Genomic DNA, 26,476 nt, shown 5'->3' with positions numbered 1-26,476 from the left:
GGTACACCGAACTCAAAATTAAAGTCTAGATTTTAGAGTTCGGTGAAAATAGCCCGGGAATACATGGATGTGAGGCTAACACGAAAGGATAGCCAGAGTGACCTAGCACATTTTACTAAATACTGAGATTTCGCATTGCCTACTTTCGAGCAATTTTATGGTTAGAAGTTGAGTAATCATAGATTTTAACCTCAGAATTTGCGCTGTGACTTTTTTGGAGTGAGTGGTCAGGTGGTCGTCTACAGACTGAGTTGTGGTGAGTTTAACTTTACTTTTAGACCAAAACGAGAATGTAGTTCAGTCAGGCACATCCTGGCAAATGAACGGGGTATTTTTCACTTGCGACCATTGGCAAATGAACGGTGTCGAAAATGAAAGTGACGTAATAGCGCCGAATACCCAGTTTAATTAAACCGGGTTGGAAATATTTTGCTTAATTTCAAAGAACTGCATAGATGAAATTTTTTTTCCATGGTTCAATTTTGTCTTCGAAGATTGAAAAAACTTTTAATGAAAAAATAAAGTTCCCAGTTTTCTTCCTTTTTCCCCTTTTTCAGTTTGAAGTTCATTTTTATTCATTTTCACGATTTTAGCCTGAGACGTCCTATCTCATTTACACTGGGTGACGAATACCCCATGCAAATGCTCACCCCGTTCATTTGCCAGGATGTGCCTGACTGTAGTTGATAAAGCAGGCTAGCTCTAAAACAGCATTTAATAACATGAAAACCAGAATACGATTCTTCAATCAGTTCCATCAATACCGTAGAGTCGTCTAATCTCGACATACGTCTTGCAATCTCGACACCGGATCTGTAAAATACTCAAAACAAACCTTGAATGAAATTCTTGGTATCATTCTTATCGAACAAGTTCATCCATCAAACTAGAAGTTCAGTAAACATTGCAATCCTTTCAATTAAAAAAACAGCCAAATTATAAGCAGTTTTACACAACACACGAAACGCATGCAAACTTCCTCGTAACTTTCTCGTGTCCATCATTAAAATTTTACAACTTTATTACGCTTCAAGTCACGTGATAAAAATAATTCGCGCGCTTAGCCTGGTTTCCCCTTCCTTATATATAAAAACACACGCTCTAGGCGCTAACAGGCCGCACGCCGTGATTGCCAGTATGGCGGTCACATTAAATTCAAAAGGAAACCGGGTTCTTTTTATTATTTTCGGTTCACGGTAAAAATGTCTACTAAAAAATTCCTCGCGTGCAAAATGTTGTGTTGTTGTGATTTGGACATCTTCGTTGAAAGTATGCTAATTAGTTTTTAGCGATTACTACATCGTTAAAGTTTTCTTTTCAAATATAAGTAATAACACTTCACATTTCTCATATTATATTAACAATCTGTGACGTGATAGAGAGAGAGTACATTTTAGTGATTGATTGATAACTTTGGTATGTATTTGTTTATGTTTGATTTTTTATTTCGAAGACCAGCCTACAGCTATGTCGAGATTGCAAGACGTATGTCGAGATTAGACGACTCTACGGTATGCCCAGAGCCAGACAATCTCTCAATCGAACGGGGCATATCGACGATCGAAGCAGTCGAACCAAATCAAACGCAATCGACCGATTGAAATTCGATTGTCGAACGCAATAGAATCTCAATCGAATATTACTGCAATTTTCAGATTCGATTGAGATTCGATTGCGTTCGATTGATGTTCGACCAGTCTGGAAATTGCGGCTTGTGCGCCGGAGATCTCCGGCGTAGATTTGAGGTTTGAGATCTGCTGCCTTCAACTTTTCCCAGTTAAGTTGGCGCAGCTCCGGTGTAACATTTCCTTCCTTTCCAGACCAGTTAGGGAAACCATCCAGGATCCTGCCATTCTATAAGCCAGCAAAAATTAAATGACACTTGTAAACTTAAGTTTCTTACCATTTTCCATCGAAAACAACCAAAAACATTGCTACTTCCCAAAGCCGGAGACCAAAACAAATTATCTTCCAAGATTATGGCGCCCTTTTGGATCTATTGTTAAGGCCATCTAAAATGGTGGAAAGAGTTGCGGAAAGACAAAGGCGCTCGCTGCGTCGAGTGTGGTAACGCCAAAACGCCCAATATAATCTTCCAACAGAAGGCGAGTTAGTTGCCGCGCGAGTTACGTCATGCACTCCACAGCAGCGCATAAAGAAGTGTGTTTAAATGAATATCATTAATTATAAGAATATCTTATGTGCTTACTTTCAGTAAACTTCGAGTGCTTCATTAAAGATGAAGAAGGTAAGAAGATAAAAAATGCGCTGAATAATTTTCATTGTAACAGTTTGATCAATCATCGCTGAAAGTTTGAAAAAGTTTTTCCGACGCAAAAGAAATTGTCAGCCAATTAAAAGCACAGTGTGCTTATACTTACTATGTTTGCTACATCATCTAGGCAAAAAAAAGTGTGAAAAGACACGAACGCCATTTTTTATTGAGTGACGTTATGATTTTTTTGATTGCGGCCGTGTACAGGAGCTCGCCAAATGTTCCTAACTGCAGACTGGATGTTCGATTGCGTCCGATCGTCGATTCAATGACCCCCGGATTGTTCATCGCACAATTTATACGGGAAATCGAAAGTAATTTCATTCGGCTCGTGATGTTTGAGAGCTTGGATGTTGGGAAGCTGCAAGAATAAAGTCAGACAATCTCAATCGAACGGAATTGACGATCGAACCAGTCGAACAACAATCGAACCAATTAGTCCAGGCAATATGGGGCATGAGGTACCACCTTGACGGCGAAAAAGGTTTGAAACTGTTTTTGGGTTCAAACACATCTATATTTTGAGAATCGCGATGGTTTTCAGGCTAACCAGGGGGCAATAACTTTTCAGAGGGGGTGTTTCGAGGGTACGTGGCAATTGTTTTTGGAGCCGATTTGCCTGGGGTAGGGTACTACATTTCAAGATATCTCATGAACTACATATCAAAACCTATTAAAACTTTGCAGGGTTCTAGATAAAGCATCAAAAAATTGTATGAAAAATTTCAAGATGGTAGCACGAATAATCTGTATTTTACAGACCCGAATATCAAAATTTTGTGAAAAAATCTAATTAAAAAAAAAATAAAACTTTTCAATTTCACACAGGGCCAAATTCTTCCATGAAATAGATGTTAATGCCTTCATTGCTCGTAGTCGGTATAGTTGTAGCATTGTGGAAAGTTTTATTGATTTTAGACGACTATTTTTTTATTTACAGTCCATTTATTTTGAAAAATTCGGTCAAAACTGCCCCAAAATACAAGAAAAAATTTTGACGTTTTTCTTTATAGCTCAGCAAAAGGCCAAGTAAACCTCATTAAAATTTCACAGATGTTAGTTTTTAAGGCCAGGAACATTCAAGTAAAGTTTCGAGATGTTGGGATGAAAAATGTGTATTTTACAGACCAGAATATTGCGAATTTTTCTTAAAAATTAAGATCTCTCTTTAGTTTTGACACCTCAAACGTTGTCTGAGACTCATATTTTAATCTATTGAAGCATTTTTGTTGATAATATTTATAACTTTATATACATTCTTAGTTTAGAAGTATGACTTAACAGTTGTTAAGTGCCTTTGGTATTTTACAGACCACTTTTCTGGCTACTTTTGATTTAAATAAAATTGACTCAATTTGAAATATCTCACTTGTCATCAAGTCATGTAAATCAAAGTTGAAACGCTTTTAAAATTGTCATGCGTTTCTGCTTATTTTTAATTACATGAAATTGGGAAAATGTAATAATTTACAGACCAGAAAATATAAGGCATTTTCCATCAATAAAACTTTAAATAGTGAAATGATAATCGTAAGCATACATTTGACTTCATCAAGCTTACCAAAAATACATATCCCGAGCAGTTGATGCTCGTCACATAAAGCACTTTATATTTTTGGCAAGCAAATTTAGGCTAAAAGTGCTCGCTATCTCTAACACTTGTCATCTCGAAACTATCTGGGATCTTAATCTTGATTCCTTGAGGTGTTTTTCACTGTTACAAAACATATGCCAAAAATAATGTAAAAAACAAACAGTAGAGTATATCCGGAAAAAAGGGGAACAGATTGGTACAAAAAAATCCTCAGGATATGTTGCTTCAACAGATTTTTCTAATAGAAAACTGAGGAACTTGAGGATTCGTTATTCTACTATCCTCCGGACACACTGTAGGATAGATATGACCAATAATATCATTATTCACCCAATTTTGTAAATTTTCAGTAACCTTTGTTCGATTCAAAAGACCTACGGCGATCCTTCGTGCTGGTCTCGTTATGTCAATATTTCTACTGTGCACGTGAATCATTTAAAACATCTGCTATTTCTTTTATTTCTTTAAGAAATACAAAGTTTAAACTTACCAAGAATAGTGTTGCACTACAATCATGGTTGAAATATAATGAGAATTCCGTTTATTTTAACGTTTTTCAAGATTTAAAGTTCAGGCGAGAAAGTCGATTTTGGGCTATCTCTTTAATTTAATCGAATATTTCAATTAGGGAGGGGTTGGCAGACTTCCAGGCTATATTCTGAGCCTTATTGGACTATTTTTGAACTTTTGAATCCTCAGATCCTAAGGTCCTCCTAAGTCTTAAGTCTAGCGTTAAAACTCAGACTTAAAACTCTACTTTTCGAACGTACTTTAGAGCACTTACAAGTCGATTGTGGTTTTAAAAACTTCCCGGTGGATTTCCCTTTTTTCTCAAATATTACGACCTTGATTGTATCAATGTTGGTACTCGCTATTCTTTTTACAGGGAAACAAGAGACAATCGTCTTCAATGCAAGTTGAATGGTTTTAAAGAACCAAAATTGAATATCATTTTAGATTTGATCATTAGAAGATCCCTGTCTCAACGACCTATTGAATCTGTGGGAATAAGGTTAAGAAAAGTATCCAATGGGATTGACTATCTCTTGCTTTTAAGGGGTATTTTAAGACTTGTGGCTATGGTTAGCTTAGTGGTTGTTAGCTCAGTTGGTTTGGTGTGTAGGGGTGAGTCATAGTACAGGTTAGCGCCTTGACCGCTACTACCGAATTTTCCTCATCGCTCGCCTGGGAAGATAATGTTTTAGAAAAAAATATATCTCATCGTTGTCTCAAGGAGTTCGGCGATCAGATGCATAGTAGTCATCAGTAAATGTGATTCAGCAATGTAGGTCTAAGGTGGTCGTATAAAAGTTGGAGGTAGCCATTACACAATTTAGCGTAAGAAACATCCCATCCCGTCCTGGTTAAATTGATTCGAATAAAAAGACCTGAGTGAGAATCAACCGCATAACCTAGCATAGACTGGAGCTACTTTCTTCTTTAGATTTTTATGCTAAAAATTGAAAACCTTTTAAAAACCAGCACAAAAAAAGGTTTTTTAGACAAGTTCCCAGATAAATCTCTCATATCAGATCGCCATTTCAACCCTCTAATCTAAAGTGATGTTGCGAATGTGATCTCTCGTACAACTTAGTGGATCAACCAGGGTCTGTTCGGAGATAACCGATAAATGCAAAAAAAAATTATATCTGATGTAGTATAAGGCCCCAAGTAAAAGTTTTACTGATCTTTCAGGGTTACGGATACCACCATACTCTCTTTAAGTTGATACAGCAAAATCTTCATTAGTAGTGTCTTAAAGATATCGACGAAAAACTGTATTAATTAGAACTAGGAAAAGGTTTTAAAGCCTAGAAAGTAATGTCAAGCTTGACCTAACGTGCCGATACTGATGGCTTTGATCTGTAATTTAGATTAGGTACTGTACGCCACCTTGAGAATGTTACATGTATCCTACTAATCTAGGCTGTCCTACTAGTACTAATACAAGCTTAATAGTTATCAAGATTATTAAACTTAAAGGTTTTCTTTTTAAATAAGAGTGATATCGTTTACTTACTCATCAATTTTAATTCACAAGCTTTCTCCCATTGGATTGACACGTATGTGGAGCAAGATTGGTCAGAAAGAGGAATAGAAAAACATTGTTTGCTTATATCAGCATAATAGAACAGGCAGACACTGTCCCGTTATGAAATATGTGTCTGATATGAAATGGGAACACTTGTGTAAAACCTTTAACGTTTGAGTCGTTATTAAGACTTTTCCACTACAATGTCAACACAGGTCAACTGTGTCAGTCTTGTTTGATAGTGCAGCATAATACTTTAAATGTATTCATTTTCAGCTACTTTTATATAGATATACACAAAAAAGGGAAGGCTTAGTCTGTAAAATACCAATCAGATAAATAAAATGTTTAAGGGATATATTTGTTTGCCTGCTTCCACAAGTCAACGTAGCGGGGTTTCGTGCAACGCTTTATATATCTGGTCTGTAAATTACATTTTCCATCTAATCGTCTCATCTGATTTAAATTGAGCAGGAACGCATTTTCAACACATTATGAAAATTATAAAAGCATTTCAACTTTGATTTACATGACTTGATGACAAGTGAGATATTTCAAATTGAGTCAATTTTATTTAAATCAAAAGCAGCCAGAAAAGTGGTCTGTAAAATACCAAAGGCACTTAAAAACTGTTAAGTCAGACTTCTAAACTAAGAATGTATATATAGTTATAGATATTATCAACATAAATGCTTCAATTGATTGAAAATATGAGTCTCAGACAACGTTGAGGTGTCAAAACTAAAGAGAGATATTCGAAATATTCTGGTCTGTAAAATACACATTTTTTATTCCACCATCTCGAAACTTCACTTGAATGTTCCTGGCCTTAAAAACTAACATCTGTGAAATTTTAATGAGGTTTACTTGGCCTTATGCTGAGCTATAAAGAAAAACGTCAAAAATTTTTCTTGTATTTTGGGGCAGTTTTGACCGAATTTTTCAAAATAAATGGACTGTAAATCAAAAAATAGTCGTCTAAAATCAATAAAACTTTCCACAATGCTACAACTCTACCGACTACAAGCAATGAAGGCATTAACATCTATTTCATGGAAGAATTTGGCCCTGTGTGAAATTGAAAAGTTTTATTATTTTTTTTAACTAGATTTTTTTACAAAATTTTGATATTCGGGTCTGTAAAATACACATTATTCGTGCTACCATCTTGAAATTTTTCACACACAATTTTTGATGCTTTATCTAGAACCCTGCAAAGTTTTAATAGGTTTTGATATGTAGTTCATGAGATATCTTGAAATGCAGTACCCTACCCCAGGCTAATCGGCTCCAAAAACGATTGCCACGTACCCTCGAACCGAAAAACAGTTTCAAACCTTTTTCGCCGTCAAGGTGGTACCTCATGCCCCATATTGCCTGGACTAAATCGAATATTACCCAGAATTTTGACGTTCGATTGAAATTCGATTGCGTTCGACAATCGAATTTCAATCGGTCGATTGCGTTCGATTTGGTTCGATCTTCGATTCCGTTCAATTGAGATCATCTGGATATGCCAAAAACATTTTGTTCAACCACCTTCACTTCAAGATAGGCCACCATCACAGAATGAACTTCCTTTTACACGTGCGTTTGGTTTGGGAACGCGAAACACGAACGCGAACTACCCATGTCTTAACTTTTCAATATATCTCCAGAACTAACAGATTTTTTGAAATTCTGTAAAAAGGTCTAAGTTCCTGAATAGTTTTACTATGTTCTGTGTAAAAATCATAACCATCAGTCAAATACTCGTTCGTCTATTTAAGATTGAAGACAAAAATTTGCGAAGAAAAATAAACCTTGAGCACAAAAAATGCTTTTTTAAACACTTTTTTCCACTGAAAAACAAATAACTTTTACAGACTTACCTTCCCCAAACATTGAAGAAGCCTCTACTAATTAAAGTAAATGAGATAAGTAAGATAAGATAAAACCTTAAAATCAACCAGAATTTACAACCTTTCGTCCAAAGCAAAAGATGTGCTTTTCTTGCCGCCATCTTGTTTTTGAATGAGAATTCTAGAGAATTCCATTTGTTTCCAGCTCCCGCGGTCTTTTTTCATCCAATCAGATCGCGCGATTTCACTTTCGCTTTCTCTAGTTCAATAAGACTGCGGGATTTGAGTCATGTGACATCTCTATTAAAAAACCCGCGCAAATTAAAATAGAAATACAGGGGGTCACACTACTGGCTACAGGAACTGAAAGCAAGCAATTAAGGCCAATATTTTTGGTTTTTCTGAAGGACAAAAGGTATAGGAAGCTTTACTGAAAGAGGGATAAGGCTGGGACAATCTATTTAAAAGATATAATTAAGATTTTACTTAGAAACTTTAATTCTCTTACCCCGTCTCGCCCCCCCCTTGATATGAGCAAGGGAACCATGTTGGCCACCCCTACTGAAAATTTCAGATCAAAACAAACAAGGAATTAATTCCTTTAACTCGAAGAAAATTGGAAAAAGCTGGTTTTTGTTTCTGATCCTAAAGTGCTATTTTTTGGTAAAAGCTATGCAATTTATGTTTGGATTTCTAGAAAGCTTACCCATTGAAAGTAATCTCTTCATGGAATAAAAAGATATAGTCAAATCTTGTAGGGTCTTTTTCAAAATTTTTTTGCCAAATTCGATTTTCGCATTTCGCCATTTTACCCTACGCAAACGCACATGCCAGTCCCTTTTTAGAGAAAAAGAAACAAAACCATGACCAATGAACCAATCTTTTTCAAATTTTGGAGGTATTTTCATGTTTTTATTATAGTTTTAAAAAATTTGATGGTGCTTTAGAATATATTTTATTGTTTTGATGTTTTCATATGATTTTTGAAAACAAAAGTGAAAAAATTCAGAATGGTGATATCCTCTCTTGTCTACTTCACTTGACTCAGCGCCATCAAAATCATCAGAAAGCCAAATTCAGTCAGAAGTAGACAAAACATTGGGTTGGTCATGTAAACTGGGGAAGGCGATTTGCGAAAGTTTAGATTTTTGTGCTCCCTATCAATAGTAAAATCTCTTTTTGGACCTACCGCCGGGTGCCCCGGTGGAGGTTCTATAAATTAACCCATGTCCGTTCGTTCGTTCGTCCGTCCGTCCGTCCGTCCGTCTGTTACCAGCTTTTCTCAGGATTGGCTCATTAGTTTTTTCAGATTTTTTGCACAATGATGCAAAATGGCAATGCCCAGAACGTGACGGAGCCCGATTTTTGAGAAAAAATTTATTTGGGCAAATTTGGGCCAAAAACTACCTAAAAATAGGGTTTTTTGGACTTTGTGCAAAATCCTGTCATTACTTTTTTCTGATTTTTTGTACAAAGATGGAGGGCAAGATTCTCTAAAGAATGGCTGAAGTGGTTTTTCCCGGAAAATTCTTATTCGCCTTAAAAAGAGGATTTCGTATTTTGGGGGAAATTCCCTTTAACCAAATAAGAAAATATAGCTTTTCTCAATGTTGACTCGTTATTTCTTTCTGATTTTTTGCACAATGATGCAAAATGGCAATGCCTAAAATGTGTCGGAGCCCGATTTTCGAAAAAATATATATTTGTGCAATTTTGGGCCAAAATTTGCCTAAAAATAGGGTTTTTGGACTTTGTGCAAAATTCTGTCATTACTTTTTTCTGATTTTTTGTACAAAGATGGAGGGCAAGATTCTCTAAAGAATGGCTGAAGTGGTTTTTCCCGGAAAATTCTTATTCGCCTTAAAAGACGGATTTTCGTATTTTGGGGGAAATTCCCTTTAACCAAATAAGAAAATATAGCTTTTCTCAATGTTGACTCATAATTTTTTCTGATTTTTTGCACAATGATGCAGAATGACAATGTTCAAAATGTGACGGAGCCAGATTTTTAAGGAAATTTTTTTTGGGCAAATTTAGGCCAAAAACAGCTTAAAAGGTTTTTTGGGTCTGAATGGTTTAAGTGATTTTCGTATTTGGGGACATTCCTTTTTACCATTTTACATTATTCAACACACAAGCAGTGCTGCAAATAAGGAAATTTCAGTTGGCCGGTAATTTTTCGAGTGTAACGAGCAGAGGGTCTAGTGGAATCATCTTAGAAAATTTTGTAGTATGTGATCACTTAGATTGGTTAAACACCTATTTTAGTTTGAAAACTGTTCCTCTTTTAATTAGAACCGCTATTAAGTATTTATCTAAGCCTCTAATCTTCAAATTTTAACCGGACAAAATGAAAAACTGAGCCTCAGAATGACCGGTAGAAACTACAAAATGGCCGGTAATTACCGGTCTCCGGCCGTTATTTGCAGCACTGCACAAGGTTTATTTTTCCATTCTGAATTTTTGTACAATTATTGTCACTTTTTTCTTATTTTCATCTGATGTTAATCATTAGGTAGGTCCATTCAGCATGTTGCTTGTTTTAAATGAAGCAAGCATTTTTGGGTATTTTTCTCTTTTTGTCTAAAACATGCTAATTCTGAGGTGTAAAAAAGCAAAGGAATGCTGGAAATTAGTAATGAGACATTCAGGGTGTCTTCATACATTTTTCAGCAGCTCCTAGAAAAATCTGCTGCTTTGGAGGCAGTTGCACCCTCTGCCCCCTGCCACACCACGCTACTGCCATGCTATGCTTCACCTTTTTATATGTTATTGGACTTTCATAGCCAATGCTGCACTTTGGATTGAACCTTATTAATTATACCTGTTCTTTATGCTAAATAAATAATCCGCAAAAGCAGTTTTGGAAAAAACCTTCTGTTTTCATTTCCAGAAATGACATGCAAGTCAGTCATCATTGATGCAAGCAATAAACAAAAAAAAACAATAAAAGATCAAAGAGGATTTGTTGGAAAAGCCACTCATGAGGGACTTTGGGGGTATTCTGCGGAGTTGGCCTTTTTTTAACTCAGTTTAAATCGTAACACTTAATGACCTATGTATGGTCTAAATTTTTTGAAGCCACTTGGTAATTTTGAACTTGAAAAAGTCCCAAACTGGCCAGGGTGTGTTCAGGCCAAGTTTTCCAGGGGTGGAAATCATGTGCGAAAAGGGGCAAAAATCGAACATCACTGACTGGTGTTTTTTTACTGCAAGAACTGTAATGTTTACTGAACTTCTTGTTTGATGGATGAACTCGATAAGAATAATACCAAGAATTTCATCAAAGGTTTTTCCAGGTTTTCCTTAACTGTTTTGCAGATCTGACAAAAAAAGGAGGCATGTCACTAATAGAATAATCTTTAGTATTCAATATTAACACCAGGCATTTTCTGTGTCTGGTGGATTGATAGAGTAGTTGCTATTGCTCCAATAGTGGATTTATTGCAATTTGTGTTGGCCTTTTTAATGGTTCAACATGACATTGTGTTTCTAGAAAATGTATTTAACTTAACTAGAGTGTCAAAGATGATGTATCACCTTAGTGTTATCACTACACTTAAAACAGACGCCTGATAGCAAACGACTCTACTACTCTCAGTGCGGCTTTTTTTGATGGGCTTCCGATTAAGACATTAATTTTTTATAGAACTGAAAGGTTAACAAGTAAGAATTTTTCAGTTGCATTTGCTCTTGGGAATAACCTACCATAAGTTGGTTAATGTTGACACATCTGTCACCCCTTTTTAGAGATAGAACTATAATAATAGGAATATCTATTGCTTTAGCAGCTTGATAAGAAAAATCTCTTTTCAATCAGCAATTCTGACCTACCTATAATTCCTATAATCTCTTTTTAAGAAAGGGGATAAAATTAGATGGGGCTTATCAATATTAGACCAATTAAGGTATATATTTTTATTTTTAGTTTTGATAACAACACATTGTAATTGCTTTAGAAAAACCTCTCTGACCGCTAAGCAAAGAGAAACATTGTACTGAGTAAATAGAAGGCAGGCCCGTAGGAAGCAATTTATTATTGAGGGGGCATAAAAGTTGAAGTCGAACAAAAATGCCGTAAGGCGTTTTTTTTTCAGCTAAAGGTTTGGGAGCGCTTAGCCCCCCAACGGTTCCAGGGCTGGCCCTGGTGGGGGTACAGGGGGGGCAAACCCCTGTTAGCTGGCGAATTTTCTAGAATTTTTAGATAAAAAGACCCTATTTTTGAACTATTTTCCAACAACAGATTGAAACAATTTCATAGCTAACTTTTTACCCATATACAACCTGGAAAAATAACTATCTTTCAGTGGTCGAGAAGACACGTTCAAGTATTTTTATCAAAACAAAAAAGACAACAATGAAAAAAACTATTTTTGAAAAATTATCTGATCTTCATGTTTTGATTTTTTCAATAGAGTGACACAATAAAAAACAAATATCAAATATTTGAAACATGGTAAGTAAAGTTTCATATTCATTTTTATTATTTTATATCACTTTACACAGGGTGTTTTTAGGCACTTGTTTACCACCTTCATTCTGTGGCAAAAAGTTAATTTCAAATGGAGTTTTCTAAAATGGAGAAATGGGTATATGCAATCGAGTCTAACAATCAGCAATTGTTTTTTTCAAAATCAAGTTCGAAATTTTCAGGCTATTACTGATGAATCAAAAAACCTATTTTCGACATTTAAAGGGCAAACATTTTCTTCATCACCCAACCATGTTGGGTGACCACTGCATTGAGACTTTTTTCAAACTATAACAATGTTAAGGAAAATTGCTTGTAAAATACCCTGCTTTAGATAACATAATATAATTTTCCAGACAATCTATTATAAACAATTGTTCAGCTTTGGATATACAGAAATAGAATGTTTAAGTTTGCTGAAGAGCCCTCTTCAATGTCTACTCATTTTCAACAAATTTTGATACAATCCTTAACGTGATTCATGGATAGCTGTAAATTCAAGTCCATGCATATTTTATAAATTTCAAATCTATTAATTTCAGTACCGTAATCAATATGATCATGATGTCAGTATTTGGAGTCCTCAGGTATGTCTTCTGTTTGTTTTAAATTTTAAAGCTCTTATAGAATTATATTAAGGTTTCAAATTACTGAATTAAAAAAATAAAATTAAACAGTATAGCATAGAATGCACCCCCTAAGCTTAACCCCTCCTGAAAAGTCACTCTGCATTCTATGTTTAGTTTTTTTTCGTTCATTTTCAGGGGCGTATTTTTCAAATTGAATATGCAATGGAAGCTGTGAAACAAGGAAGTGCTACTGTTGGTCTCAAATCTAATGATTATGCTGTTTTGGTTGCCTTAAAGGTAAGAAATTGATGATATATAACATGTTTCTTTTTTACCTTCTTTTACCTGAATGCCAATATTAATAATGCGTTGCTTGTTAATGCCATCTGTAAACTACAAAAGGAAAAGTAGTTTCTAAGTCAACTTAAAAGTACTAATATGACTTAGTATATAGTAGCTCCCCCCTGAGCGCAAGCTATGGATTAGTGCCTTTTTCATCGATTACTGGGGATAATTGGGGTGCAAATCCCATGTCAGGCAGTTATTATCTAAACAGTGTAAGAGACTAAACCCTTTTGAGAATTGAGTCCCCAGTTCAGTTTGTAAAAAATTAGGTCGCCCTAGCTCAGTAGGTGGCCCCTGGCCAAAGTTTACCTGTAGGTAACCCCCTCACAGCCATGGGGGGAGTGAAGCTAAGATGCATTCTTTTTTTCTATTTTGATTTTTTTTTCAAGATTATTGTTTATCATTAGACTAACAAGACTTTATCATTTCTTTCCTCAGAGATCATCGTCCGAACTTTCATCATATCAAAGGAAGATCATTTCAGTGGATGACCATGTCGCAGCCAGTATTGCAGGTCTTACCTCTGATGGTCGCTTATTAAGGTAGGCTAATATTGTGTTTGCAATGGAGCCATTTCTCCGCAAGCGCCTCGGTGGAAATTACAAAAATGATACATCAATCTATGTTTAATTTTAATCAGATCGACTCAAAAAGTAAAAAACCTCTATGCTATTGATGAAGTTTTTCTTTTTCACCTATTTTCAGTAATTTCATGCAAGTCAAAATCACGTAAAAATGATACAAGGCAATCTGTTTTTTAATTGCATCAATTCATATTCATGATATGCACCATTGCAATGTCTTCCATGGACCCAACAGCTGATTGTTTGAAAGTGACGTATTGACTGATTTTACGTTACTTACAACCAATCAGCTGTTGGGTCCGTGATGTAATGTTAGAAGACATTGCAATGGTTAAATAAACATGTTTTACCGTTTAAATACTTTGCTATGGATGAAATATCCAGAAATATCTTTTTTGAAGCTTCCTTTACTTCTCTGCTTTTTAGTAATTTTATGCAAGACGAATGTTTGAATTCTCGATACGTTTATGAAGAAGCTCTACCAGTTTCCAGACTTGTCACCGCCACAGCTGAAAGTAAGATCAAAATTCATCACAAACTGTAATGTCGAATCGAAATTCAGTGAGAGGATGTAATGTTTATTCCTATTGATTTTTTAAAAATCTATCAGTATTTCATTGACTTATTGCTTTGGCTGTGAATCTTTGGATAATTAATATTCTTATTATTTTAGAAATGCAAAAACCTACCAAAGTATACGGAAGACGTCCATTTGGCGTCGGAATTCTCGTTGCAGGTTACGATGTATGACAAGATAATAACTTTTAACCTTTTTTATGTTGATATTTTCGGTTTAATGTTTTGTCTTTTTTGATGTTTAGAAACCCTACTTCTTAGGGTAATTCTTAGCTCGACGGCATTTGCGTCGGCAATAGCCGAATACCGACGTGAATTAGAATTGCTGAGCTACTTCTTTATTGTTTGTTATCATTGAGTTTTACGCACAATTGTTACATTTCGCATCAGGGATGACACTATATTTGAAAGATAAGGCTGTGAACCAAAACAACCAACTAAGAAAGGTTTTTATACCCTTGATTAATCGAACACAAATTCTTTGAATTTCTTCCCACCAGCGACCCGAAATTTATGTGATAAGTAAGCTCTTTGAATACTTTTAAGAACATTAAAACGTTATTTTAATTATATTTCCACTTATAGAGTCAAGGAAGTCACATTTATCAACTGTGTCCATCAGCAAACTATTTCGATTGTAAATCCATGGCAATCGGTGCAAGATCACAGGTAAGTCTGCGAAATGCACATCATCTTATTTCAAGTTCAATTTCTCTTCAAATTGCTTAGCTGAGTTATTGATTGATAAAATACCTCTAATATTCTGGTCTTTAAAATTGTCATTAAAGCAACCAATTTGTTTATTTTGCAGAGTGCAAGAACATACTTAGAACGAAACTTGGACAAATTTCAAGAGTGTAAGTTGCTTTACTTTTATATCCCAAGATTAAATCTTGTTCGATTTTCTGTGAAGGTTATTTTTCCGATGTTAATGGCTAATATCTTTTATATTTTTGTATCTATTTTATTTAGAGGAGCTATTGATTTTTACTGGTGAAATTTTCTCTTTTTTTCCAGCCTCTTACGAAGAAATCATCGCACATGGCTTAAGATCGCTTAGAGAATGTTTACCCAACGAACAAGAATTAACAACTAAGGTATTAAAATTATGTTAAAAAATTGAGTTGGACTGTCAGTTTTAAATTGTTGTGGAAATTTTACGTGAAATTCTGAACACTATTGTCTCAAAAGATCAGTGCAGCCTTTTTAGTGTTTCTTTGCTAATATAATTTGGTAATAAATGTCAGTTTCAACTATACAGTCTGTGAAGAAGCCTTTCTTCTAATGATCGTAGAACTCTAATTAGGATCTGTTCATTGAAACGTTTAAGAACTGAGCTTGCGTGGATACGGTATATATTGATATTTCTGAAGTTCTTCAATGTCAAGCAGTGTTAAAAGCTTTCCTTCTCAGTGTGCTAACATTTGCTAATAATTTGCTGTGTAAAATCCATTTTCCGTCTCGGACGAAAGACCTTGCTTTGACCGGTCATGTCAAGTGAAACCGAGTAAAATACACAACTTTTTTTCTTCACTCTTTAGAATTGCACCATAGCAGTTGTAGGGAAAGACAAGAAATTGACTTTGTTGGATAATGAAGATGTCGCTCCATTTGTATCTTTTCATTTATCTAAAATATGAATTAACTATTCAAGTAACATCACATGGTAGCCTCTAAATTTTAAATGTGTACTTTTGGAGACGCTTATTTCAGAAGCGCTATGTAGTAATCTTCATTAGGTTTTCATTTCAAAATCCTTGGATAAATTTTTAATAATTCTATGGATTAGGGGCTCCTGCGTTTGTTATGTCCATCCCAATTCGTACTTAAAATAGTTTTAGTCCTTCATTTAACGAATGATATTTTCGCCTACTTGAAGTGAGGTTTTAGTATGTTTTATCCTCCTTAACTTGAATGAACTGATGTATACAGTTGGCATTGATTGATCAAAGCAAAGACAAGAAAGACGACAAAACAGAAGATGCAACGGCCGCTCCCGAATCTATGGAACAAGACTCAGTAAGGAGAATAGCTTTGAATGTATAAAGTCTCGCAAAATTGTAGAGTCGCATTTCACGAATTCTTTTTTTTTGCATAGTATGGAAAGGGGTCCAGCCACCAGCAATTTTTAGGGGTGGGGTGAGCTAAAATAGCCCCCAGCTAAATTTTTAGAATGCCGTCCCCACTTCCAAAAACTGAAAATCAAAAAGTATTTTAAACAAAATTGTCAACAAGATCATCTAAATAAGTTTTTTCCCAATGACAAAATATCAACATGATGCATTGTGAAAATTGAAAATCAATTAAGGTTGTAAGCTTAGCCCCTGCATTTTTATGAAAAGTAACCCCAAACGAAAAAAAGTTTTAGGCCCCCCTAAGCTCAGGATGGGGGTGCATTCTATGTTTTGGAAGAAAGATTTGTTGACTTGAACAAAAATGAGGAAAAAGATTTCTCGTTCGACAGAAACTTTCGCATAGAAGTGAAAAAAATGCGATAGTATCTGCCTTGAAAGGAATAATAGCCATAAAGTTATCAACATAAGACTGTCGGACTGTCACTCTTACTTGAAGTTTTTGCATTCCAGCTGTTTCTGACTAGTAACCAGTTAGCCTCTGTTTGAACAGGAACTCTAAGAGGTCTTAATGTTAAGCTTTTATTGCCAGCTTGATTTTTGATCTTTTTGGGGATTTCTCATTGTCAATTTTCTTATTTTTTTCAATATTTATAATTTATTGATTTTTTGATCAGAGGAAAAAGAGCAACAGTGTCATCACTCGATTCATTCTTCATTTCAGACTTCGCAAGAAGAAGCTATGGAAACATAATGGGAATGCATTATTCGCTAACAAACCAATCAAAAGACCTTATTATGAAAGTTATATGAACGATGTGAACTCGATTATGAACAGTACATCCACAGTGTACTTAAACATGAAATGATGGGGAATCATGTTAATTTCTCTAGCAAAAAAAATGTTGAAATAAATTTTGTATTTATAATATGCCAGTCATTATGATGTTGGAAAGATAAAGAGCATCATGTGAAATTATTCTTCGGACAGAAGAGCAGGTATCAAGTCTATGTCGACTTTCCATCTTTATATATGTGTTACAAGGGATATGGTACTGGCTCTTCACTCTTCATAAATCTACGATAGAAAACCGTTTAACAACTTTTCTCGATCCTAGATTTTATTAGCCCTTCATATCTTCTCAAAGCCTTTCAAAATAAGTATCACATAAAGATTAAGGGAAAAATCAAAATATAATAGCCGCATTCTTTTTCACCGTCCAACACAAAGATTTATTTAATTACATAAACTATTTCTACCGTTCTTGCATGCATAAAAGGCAATCAACAAAATTTCGATGCTGAGTTCGATTGCTCAAATTTTTTCTTTCCGCAGTTAAAGGGCGTCTCCTCCCGCAAAAATAAGATTTTCTTTAGCTTCGGAAGCATAAACTGCATCCCCTCCGTTCTTTTCTTTCAGTATCTCTGCATGTCAAATTTTAAAAGATCTTTATTTCAAGACTGCGTGATAATTAACAAAAAGTAATAAGCTTTATTGTATTAAATTCTCAGCAAGATTAAGTTCGTTTCGCTATCTATAATCATAGAAAATGAGAAATGTTTTTAAACTTATAAAACTTGGTTGACACGAAACAGAGAGTCTGTTTTTATTAATAGACGAAAAGGAGAGAAGTGATTTGTTGTATATGAAACTTTATTTGTAGTTTAGGTTAGAAGTGCACAATTTACAATCTCTTGTGCTAGATATTTCTTTCAGCCAATAAATAAAAAACAATGATGACACAATGATTATTTGTCAAATATGGACAGTCTACTGTTAAAGGTTTTGTTTTTAAATAAGAGTGATATCGTTTGCTTACTCGTCAAATTTTATTCACACGCTTTTGCACGCTGAATTGACACGGATGTGGAGCAAGATTGGCCAGACGGAGGAAAAGAAAAACATTTTTTTGCTTATATCAGCATAATATAAAAATAGGCAGACACTGTCCTGGTATGAAATATGTGCCTGATATAAAACGGATACACTTATGTAAAAAGAAAACCTTTAACTAAAACCATACCTTGGTCTAGATATGTTTTTCAGCTAATAAATACAAAACAACAATGACGACAGTATATTTGTCTGACGAGTCATCATCCGACAGTGAGAATGCATCAATCCAATGTTTCGTGGACAAAGACCCGTCCATACCAGAATTCGAACAGGACGAACCATTCGATTACATATTAGTAGCAAAGAAAACGCAACTCGAAGAAAGACCTCAGAAATTACAAAAAGAATACTTGCAAACATTACGAGGGATGTTGAAAGTTTCTGAGCTCATCTTTTCAAAGGTAAAATGGGCTTTTCCAGAAAAAAATCGTGCACCCCCTGTTGAGGAGGTCCATTTCCGTTCCAAGGGGGTAAGGTTTGAAATGCAGTGGAATTCCATAAGGGTAGACCAAAATCTGTCAAAAATTAGCGGAATTCCAAGGGGGTAATGATTGAAAATTTGTAAAAATTTGGAATTCCAGAGGAGTATGATCCTAAAATTGCCTGGAATTCCAAGGGGTAGGTCACAAAAGGTTGGACCTCCTCAACAGGGGGTGCACGGTTTTTTTCTGGAAAAGCCAAATTTTATAGCTTATTATATTCTAGATATTATTTTTGTTGGGCTACATTCTGAAAAAGTAACATACTTCAGATGACTTAAATTTCAAAATAAGCATCCGCTTTGTTCTGTTTTTGAAATAACTTTGAAAATCTCAAAAAGATCAGCGTGTGGAATACACGAGGAAATACGAAGGAAACCATAATTTAGACTTTGTTTTTCAGCCCTATAGGGATAATAAAGTTTTACAAAACCTCTTTGTAACCAAATATTCGAATCTAGACACTTTGCTCTTACATGTAATTTGAAAAATGTGCTAAATATTCGAATAGACAAGAACACAAGTGCGGGAATCAGATATCGATTTTGCTTTCTTAGGATGGCCGAATGAAGTATTGGAAAGTCAAAGCATCAACAGACATCTTGAAGTTCGTTGCTGAGAAATATTGTGTTAAATTACCGACCAAAGAAGATAAATATCATGATGACACATGGTGAGTTTGACCATTCTTTATCATGTTGATAGATAGATAGAGTCGATATTTAACGTGGATAGCCCAGTAATCTAGGACATTTAGGCAGTCTTTCGATTGTTTTCACGGGGTCCACGGCCAACCGGCTCGGCTATCTATGAACTGAACGGAACATTGGAAGGAGAGGGGATTCGAACTGCGAATCACTGGTTTGAAACGCTGACGGCTTTGACCACTTGGCTATCGCTCCTAATGCGATCATCATGTGATTCACTTTCCAACTAAATAAAATTTTGAATCATGTTTTAACATTTTTGCCTCTGACTACGAGTATAGTAAAGGGATAAAAATACCGTTATGTTTGTATCTAAAAGGGCCATAACTTTTGAGACCAAAAGGAACCTCTGCAAAGTCGAATTTCGAAGAAAAGGGCTCGGTCGTGAACGTTTTAAAGGTTTTCAGACAAATAACTAGCCAGTACCTTCCCACAAACCAAATTTTTTCTTTGTTAAATCGCGATAAAAAAGCGGTTTTCGTCTAACAGGCTAACAAATAATACGCGATTGATCTTTTATCTAACCATACGTTCTCTTGTTTTACCTAATCCTGGCATTGAGCTTGGCAAAGAAAGGGTTTTCTGTGTTGATGATCTAGCAGCCTGTTGATGAATGAAGACCGTACAAGTATAGTTATTTTCCTCCAATCTCGAATGGAACCTTCAATTTGGTTCAATTTTTCTTCCTTTTCCTTTTTAAAGGTATGATGTGTATTTAGACCCTATCATTGAGCGATGGACAAACATAAATCCGTTTCGGAACCAATCATACGAAAATCGGTCGAAAAATCGGAAACGGTATCATTACGATGCTTACACGAAGGCACGAGATAAACACTTTTTGAATCACGATAAAGCAGAGTTATTATTTCCACAAAAGTTGCGTTCGTACTTGGTGTGGATCATATTGAATAATTCAACATTCGGTGAAGGAACATGTGGCAAAAGAAGACTTGAAGTGTTGATACAAAACAAAATATTCACTGCTGCTTATCCGCTGCACGACGAGCTTACCCAATACAGAAGGGTGTTTTGTTCCGGCAAAAATCCGTCTCAAGATAAAGAAAGTAGCTTGCTAACCAGCCTGGACATTCAAACCAAAGATGAGAAGGGCTTTAACTTGCGTGAGAGGTTAGCTCAAAATTGGGCCTCCTTTCGTTGTATGTTTACCTATCAACCCATACATGATGTTTGCGATTATTTTGGATCGAAAATCGCATTCTATTTCCTATGGCTAGGTTTCTACACATCCTTTCTACTACCAGCTGCTATAGTTGGGCTTCTGGTTTTCTTTTATGGGTGTCTATCGAATCTCTGGTCTGTACCCATTCAGGAGATATGTCAAGATGAGAAGCCCTTCCTAATGTGCCCACTTTGTGATAAAGTATGTTCTTATTATTATCTCCATAATACTTCGTGTATGTATTCACAAATGACTCGCTGTTTCGATAACGAAGCTACCCCCGTCTTTGCGATTTTCATGTCAATCTGGTCTGTGTTTTATTTGTCGTTTTGGAAAAGACGAGAAGCGAAATTCGCTTATAAATGGAACACGTTAAATTTTCATGAAATTAAAGTCGAAAGACCGGAATGTACCCCCGAACCACAGATGCGACGTGTTTTCAAAGTGGCAAGCGCTTTTTCTGTTGTTATCTTTTTTGTTGCCTTGGTGATAATAACCGTCATTGGGATTATCATATACCGAAGTATTCTATTTGGTGTTTTTATTTCACAAGGAGGACAATCTAAGGATCATTCGAAAATTTTCGTCACGGCCACTGCATCTTTCATGAACCTTATCTTCATCAATATTCTGAAATACGTTTATTATTACATTGCTGTTAAATTAACGGACTGGGAAAATCCGCGTACTAAAAGTGGTTACGAAAAATCGTTCACCATAAAACTATTCTGGTTTGGTATCTGTAATACGTATTCGTCTGTGTTTTACACGGCATTTTTCAAACATGAATATTTTGTTGGGACACCTGGTAAATACAAGCGTTTGGTTCCAGGCACTCATCGGATAGAAGGATGTTGGGAGCAAGGATGTTTCTTTGAGTTATGCATTCAACTATTAATTTTGATGGCTGGACAACAAGTGTTCTCAAAAACTGTCCAACTCTGCCAACCGTAAGTAAAGAGAATTTAAAACAACCCTGTATCACGTCAATTTTTTTAGCTAGAGGGCTCGGTCAAATAACGAACAAACACAGTTTATTTCATAAAGTCCATGGAATAACTAAAGCATTTTCCTCATTCATACAATTACCGAGAAGACGACAGTTTTAAGAACAGTTCAGTTGAGCAATTAAGTCCTATCCATGTGTGAACAGTTGACTCTCTAAATCGATCTGGACCAAGGATTTTTTCGCATTAGAGAAACATAGCGTCACCCCCCCTCCCCCACCTGCTGGTTGGGAGGGTTACACCCTAAATTTTTCCCAAAAAAGGATGGGGCTGGAAGTACATCACTTTTTTTGGGGGACCTATGCACTTGGGGGAAGCTAAAATCTCATCACTTAACGTGGGGGCTAAAATAATTCAACTTAATACAAGTTGGCTTCAATTACTCAAATTGAAGCTCATGAATGTGAAAAATTTTCCCCCTTTTGAAAAATATTTTATCTGAATCTTAGAACAGAACGCAATTTACATTGAAAAACCCTTTTATACTGGGATCAATTTTTTGAAATTGTCTAGGGTCAAAAGTCCTGGGGGCTAACAAAAAATTCATAAATCTTTGGGGGGACTTAAAACTCAGGGGGGACCTAATTTTTGCCTAGGACCTAAACCCAGGCTGACGCAGGGTTAGGGTTAGGGTTAGGGTTTATGAGAAAGATTAAAAATTACATAGAGTATTTTTTAAACACATTTGCACCTTAGGGAACAATAACATAGCTCGAATTACAGAAAGATCCCTTTTGGTATTAGAGGTATAAATGAATGAGAGGGAGAGGGTTGACCGTAATAAAATTATATCCACATATCCGTCACCCTGGTTCTTCTTTCGACAGGTACTTAAAGCGTCGCGTTTGCAATTGGTGGTACGGTGCAAAGAACGTTACGTCCAAACCACAATGGGAAAAAGATAATTCAAAAGAATGTGAATCCAATTCGGTTTTCCTTCTTTTCACTGAATACCAAGATACAGGTGAGATATTATTCAGTGCTCAAAGTTCTTCCGTGTTAGGCGGATTTCCGTCTCAGTGAGATACAAAAAGAGGTTTCTCCGTCTCTAAATTCAACAAAAAGACTGGTTTTAGTTCGTCCACCGTCACTTAAAAGTACGAAGACAATTTTTTCCAAGGTTTTCTTTGCAAAGTTTGCTATTTTCCATGGGGTATCCACACATTTCCAATAATTTTTTCTGACTTGAAAAGATTTGGAATTTTGATGGAACAGCCCATTTTGCAAAAAGAATTCAACGATTTCTAAAAATGAGTCTTTCTGATTTTGGAATTCATTTTTTGGGCAATGCCTACTTTTAGCATTCCAGTTTGATTCTTTATGACATGCCTAAACATATGATATTAAAAAGTTCTGAAAGCTCTAGAAGATAAATTATTTTTCCCCACATTTGGACCTTGTATTGCTTGAACGGAACCAAAATGCAACGTCTGCAATATTTACTCTTTAATTTCAGCATTACAGTATGGTTTTGTGACCATGTTCGTTGCAGCTTTTCCACTGGCTCCTTTCATTGCCCTCATTACAAACGTGATCGAGTTGAGAATCAGTGCTATACAACTTGTGTTCCATTATAAGAGACCTGTAGCTTTGGATGCTTCTGGAATCGGTGTGTGGTATGATATCCTCAACATCTTGACCACTGTGAGTTCCTTATTATTTGAGTACCCTTCATGACGCCAAATTTTTTTTTCCGATCACGAAAACTCCCAAAATTGACTTGTCACCTAGCCCAAATCATACATCACACCAAAAACGCCATCATGCCAAAAAAAGTAAAATGAGCCATCAAATCAAGCCATCGCGTAAAATGTCTTAATCCACAAGCCACTGGAGGCCTCGTATACGAAAGAGTCTGAAAATCCAGCGAATTTTTGCAAAACTTGAACAATCAAGGCAGATTCGCTGTATTAATATCAAGTTTCGTAAGTAAGGTTTATTTTGACCACTGACTCTCATTTCCAATAGCTATTCCAACCTCATGTCCCAGGACGCCAGAGCAATTTACATCACTTTTTGGTTTTCTTGATAACCATTAAAAAAGTGTACTTAGGCACTGGGTACAAGTTTGATAAAATCAGCAAAATGGAGGACAAGGAGCTAAGGATATCTTCTTGATTTCTTTGCAGTGTGGCGTTCTGATCAACGGATTTGTTTTATCGCTGACTTCGGAAATGATCCCTAGGAGCATCTACAAATATTACTACAACGAAGCGACCACGTTACAAGGATACATTGATTGGAGTCTCTCAGTATTCAACGTGTCTGATTTCACAGAACAAGAAAGACCTCAATCTTCTGGAATGAACTTCAACGTCACGCAATGTCGGTAAGAACTTCAAATTCAAATTTAAAGATAGTTTATTTACCCAAACATAAAATTAAAAAGTTACAAAACCTGAAAGTTACAGTATTTTTTTATAAGCGAGTATCTGCCCCTATATCAGGCATTATGCTTGCTATTTTTTTGTTCTCAAACAATAGAGCCATTGTTTAGGTACCCAAAACTGAGCCTGCATATGCTTATAAAAGAAAAAAAACATATTTATAAAAAGGTTGCTGGAGCATCTTTCGAGAACTAATCGCCGTGTCAATTCAAGACAGACCTAAGTCCATTTTTTCGAAAATTGACCTAAGTCCATTTTTTCGAAAATTGACCTAAGTCCATTTTTTCGAAAATTGACCTAAGTCCATTTTTTCGAAAATTGACCTAAGTCCATTTTTTCGAAAATTGACCTAAGTCCATTTTTTCGCCTATTTCAGCATGCTGGAAAGAGGTGTATTTTGCAATTCAAAAAATAAGAATTTAGAATGTTCCATAATATATCAACCATAAACAGCCTTAAATCCTAAATTCCAGTCATCCTAAAGTCCAACACATGTCAACCTTTAAAGTCAATTATCTCAAAATGGAAAAAATGGACTTAAGGCTGTCTTGAATTGACATGGCGTAATACTTCTAATCCATCAGTTATGTGCTGCAAGATAAGTGCCCTTCAAGAGTGCTCTGTGGGAGGAGAACATTTCATTTTGTAGACCTCAAATTAGCCCTTTCATAATCTGCGAACAAACTTGACATTGAGATATTTGAATACTGTATCAAATCAATTTTGCCGGGTGCAATCAATTAAAAGTCAATGAAAATGACCTCTCTTGTCACATTTTTTCGAATATAATTTTCCAAAAATCTGGAAACCTCTGCTTTGGTATCTCATACTCACTACACACATATGTCCCCAAGAAAATTTTCAGATGAAAAATTGCTTCAAATGGGATTCTCATTTCTTCATTTCTAGGTACACAGGTTTCCATAAACCAGAAAGCCCTTACCAATACAATACAAATCACTGGTTCGTCTTAGCTGTACGTTTCGCATTTGCTTTGTTCTTTCAATGGACAGTTTTCATTATCGGCAGAGTTTTGGCAAGTTGTATTCCCACAACACCGGCTACCGTGAAAGCGAAAATGAGTCGTGATCGGAACCGCAAATTTAGAGCTTTGAACCGGTACCGAGAACGTATCAATCAAATGCATGACGCAATCAGTAAACAGAAAAAGAAAGTGAAGAAAATGAAGAAATTATCAGTAGCACCCGTTCAACAGCCGGTCTACCCGGATCCGGAACAAGTTCTACTTTCAATCCAGTTGGGTGACGAAGTTAAAAAACGAGTGCTTCAGAAATTGAAACGAATGGCTAAGAAACCATGGGATACGTTTGTTGAGCAGCGGTCTCGATCAGCTACAAATGTATCTCAGGGTTCAATGCTTTCTGAATCTGGAAAATCGAGGAAATCTCGATCTCCTACAAATGCGACACAGCTTTCAATGCTTTCTGAATCTGGTCAATCGAGAAAAACTGGAGGGCTTGAGGTTATAGAAGAACCAACGGAAGTTGAACGTGAAGACCTTTTTGAACATGAAAGCGTGGCCTCACCAAAAAGCCGCCGTTCCAAGAAACGAAAATCACAAGACAGTTATAAAGAGGAAGAGGATAAAAGGCGCAGGAGTAGATCGAGAAGTACTTCAATCTTTGATGTTTTGAGACGAAGTTACTCTAAACAATTTTCTAATGATGGTTCCATTCATCCATCAGAGCATGGGAGCGAGAATTGGCCTTCAGAAAAAATGAAAAGAAAATTGTTGAAGAAAAATCGAAAAATGAAATCTTCAGAGAATATTTTATGTGACTGTGGTGATCACGGTATGAAAGAAACAAGCAGTTTGATACAGGATGGGCGAAGTGATCATGATGACCGTATTGAAGAGGCGAGCAGTTTGATACAGGATAGTGGGCGAAATGATGATGATGACCGTATTGAAGAGGCGAGCAGTTTGATACAGGATGGAGAGAAAGATGAAGAAGATAAAACTCAGCATGTCGATGACTTTAAAGATATCTCATTCTCGTGGGTTTGATGGTAATCAGGTTATCCAAGTAAACATTAAAATCACATAAATACTAGTCGGGGAGCAGAATTCAATATCTCGAGTTAGAAGCGTTTTTGCTTAACCCTAAAAAAGAATGAGGTTGTTATATACCGTTGGAACGGGAATTTTATGCTGATTATGGAAACCCAGGTCTTAAAAAGTCTATCCTGGACGATTTTGAAAACGAGGCTGGAGTTTGCACTCCTCCGTGGTGTTTTTTCGATTTTACCTGTTTTAGAAAAATGCTGACTGTCAGCAAAGTAAAGGTTTTTAGAATTTAATTTTTTTTGAAAATTGCTACCAATAGAATTGCCTTTTAGCAAAAAATTCAAAATTTTTGAAAAAAACATTTTTTGCACTCCTTCTTGGAGGTTTTTTGCAATAATCAGCGTTTTTACAAAAATATACTGCTAAAA

At 35.7% G+C, this 26,476-nt stretch overlaps 2 protein-coding genes across 2 annotated transcripts; both read left to right on the top strand.

Moving 5' to 3' along the window:
- The first annotated feature begins 192 nt into the window (after positions 1-192).
- Positions 193-17,335, top strand: LOC136809919 (proteasome subunit alpha type-1-like). The gene is made up of 13 exons (XM_067066487.1): positions 193-256; positions 12,158-12,198; positions 12,756-12,800; positions 12,978-13,079; positions 13,566-13,669; positions 14,138-14,226; positions 14,385-14,455; positions 14,873-14,956; positions 15,099-15,144; positions 15,305-15,384; positions 15,829-15,900; positions 16,220-16,306; positions 17,084-17,335. The coding sequence occupies exons 2-13, from the start codon at positions 12,196-12,198 to the stop codon at positions 17,111-17,113; spliced, it is 813 nt and encodes a 270-aa protein (XP_066922588.1). The 5' UTR covers positions 193-256; positions 12,158-12,195; the 3' UTR covers positions 17,114-17,335.
- Positions 17,336-18,361: 1,026 nt separating this feature from the next.
- On the top strand, positions 18,362-26,093 carry LOC136809902 (anoctamin-4-like). The gene is made up of 7 exons (XM_067066466.1): positions 18,362-18,657; positions 19,293-19,408; positions 20,145-21,575; positions 22,460-22,596; positions 23,089-23,276; positions 23,762-23,961; positions 24,929-26,093. Exons 1-7 carry the CDS (start codon positions 18,427-18,429, stop codon positions 26,046-26,048), a joined length of 3,423 nt encoding a protein of 1,140 aa, XP_066922567.1. The 5' UTR covers positions 18,362-18,426; the 3' UTR covers positions 26,049-26,093.
- The last annotated feature ends 383 nt before the right edge of the window (positions 26,094-26,476 follow it).

The sequence above is a fragment of the Clytia hemisphaerica genome, unplaced genomic scaffold (assembly GCF_902728285.1).
Source record: "Clytia hemisphaerica strain Z4C2 unplaced genomic scaffold, Clytia hemisphaerica genome assembly, whole genome shotgun sequence".
Taxonomy (NCBI): Eukaryota; Metazoa; Cnidaria; class Hydrozoa; order Leptothecata; family Clytiidae; genus Clytia; species Clytia hemisphaerica.
Note: the sequence above shows the minus strand (reverse complement) of the source record. Positions and strands in the feature narration are given on the sequence as shown.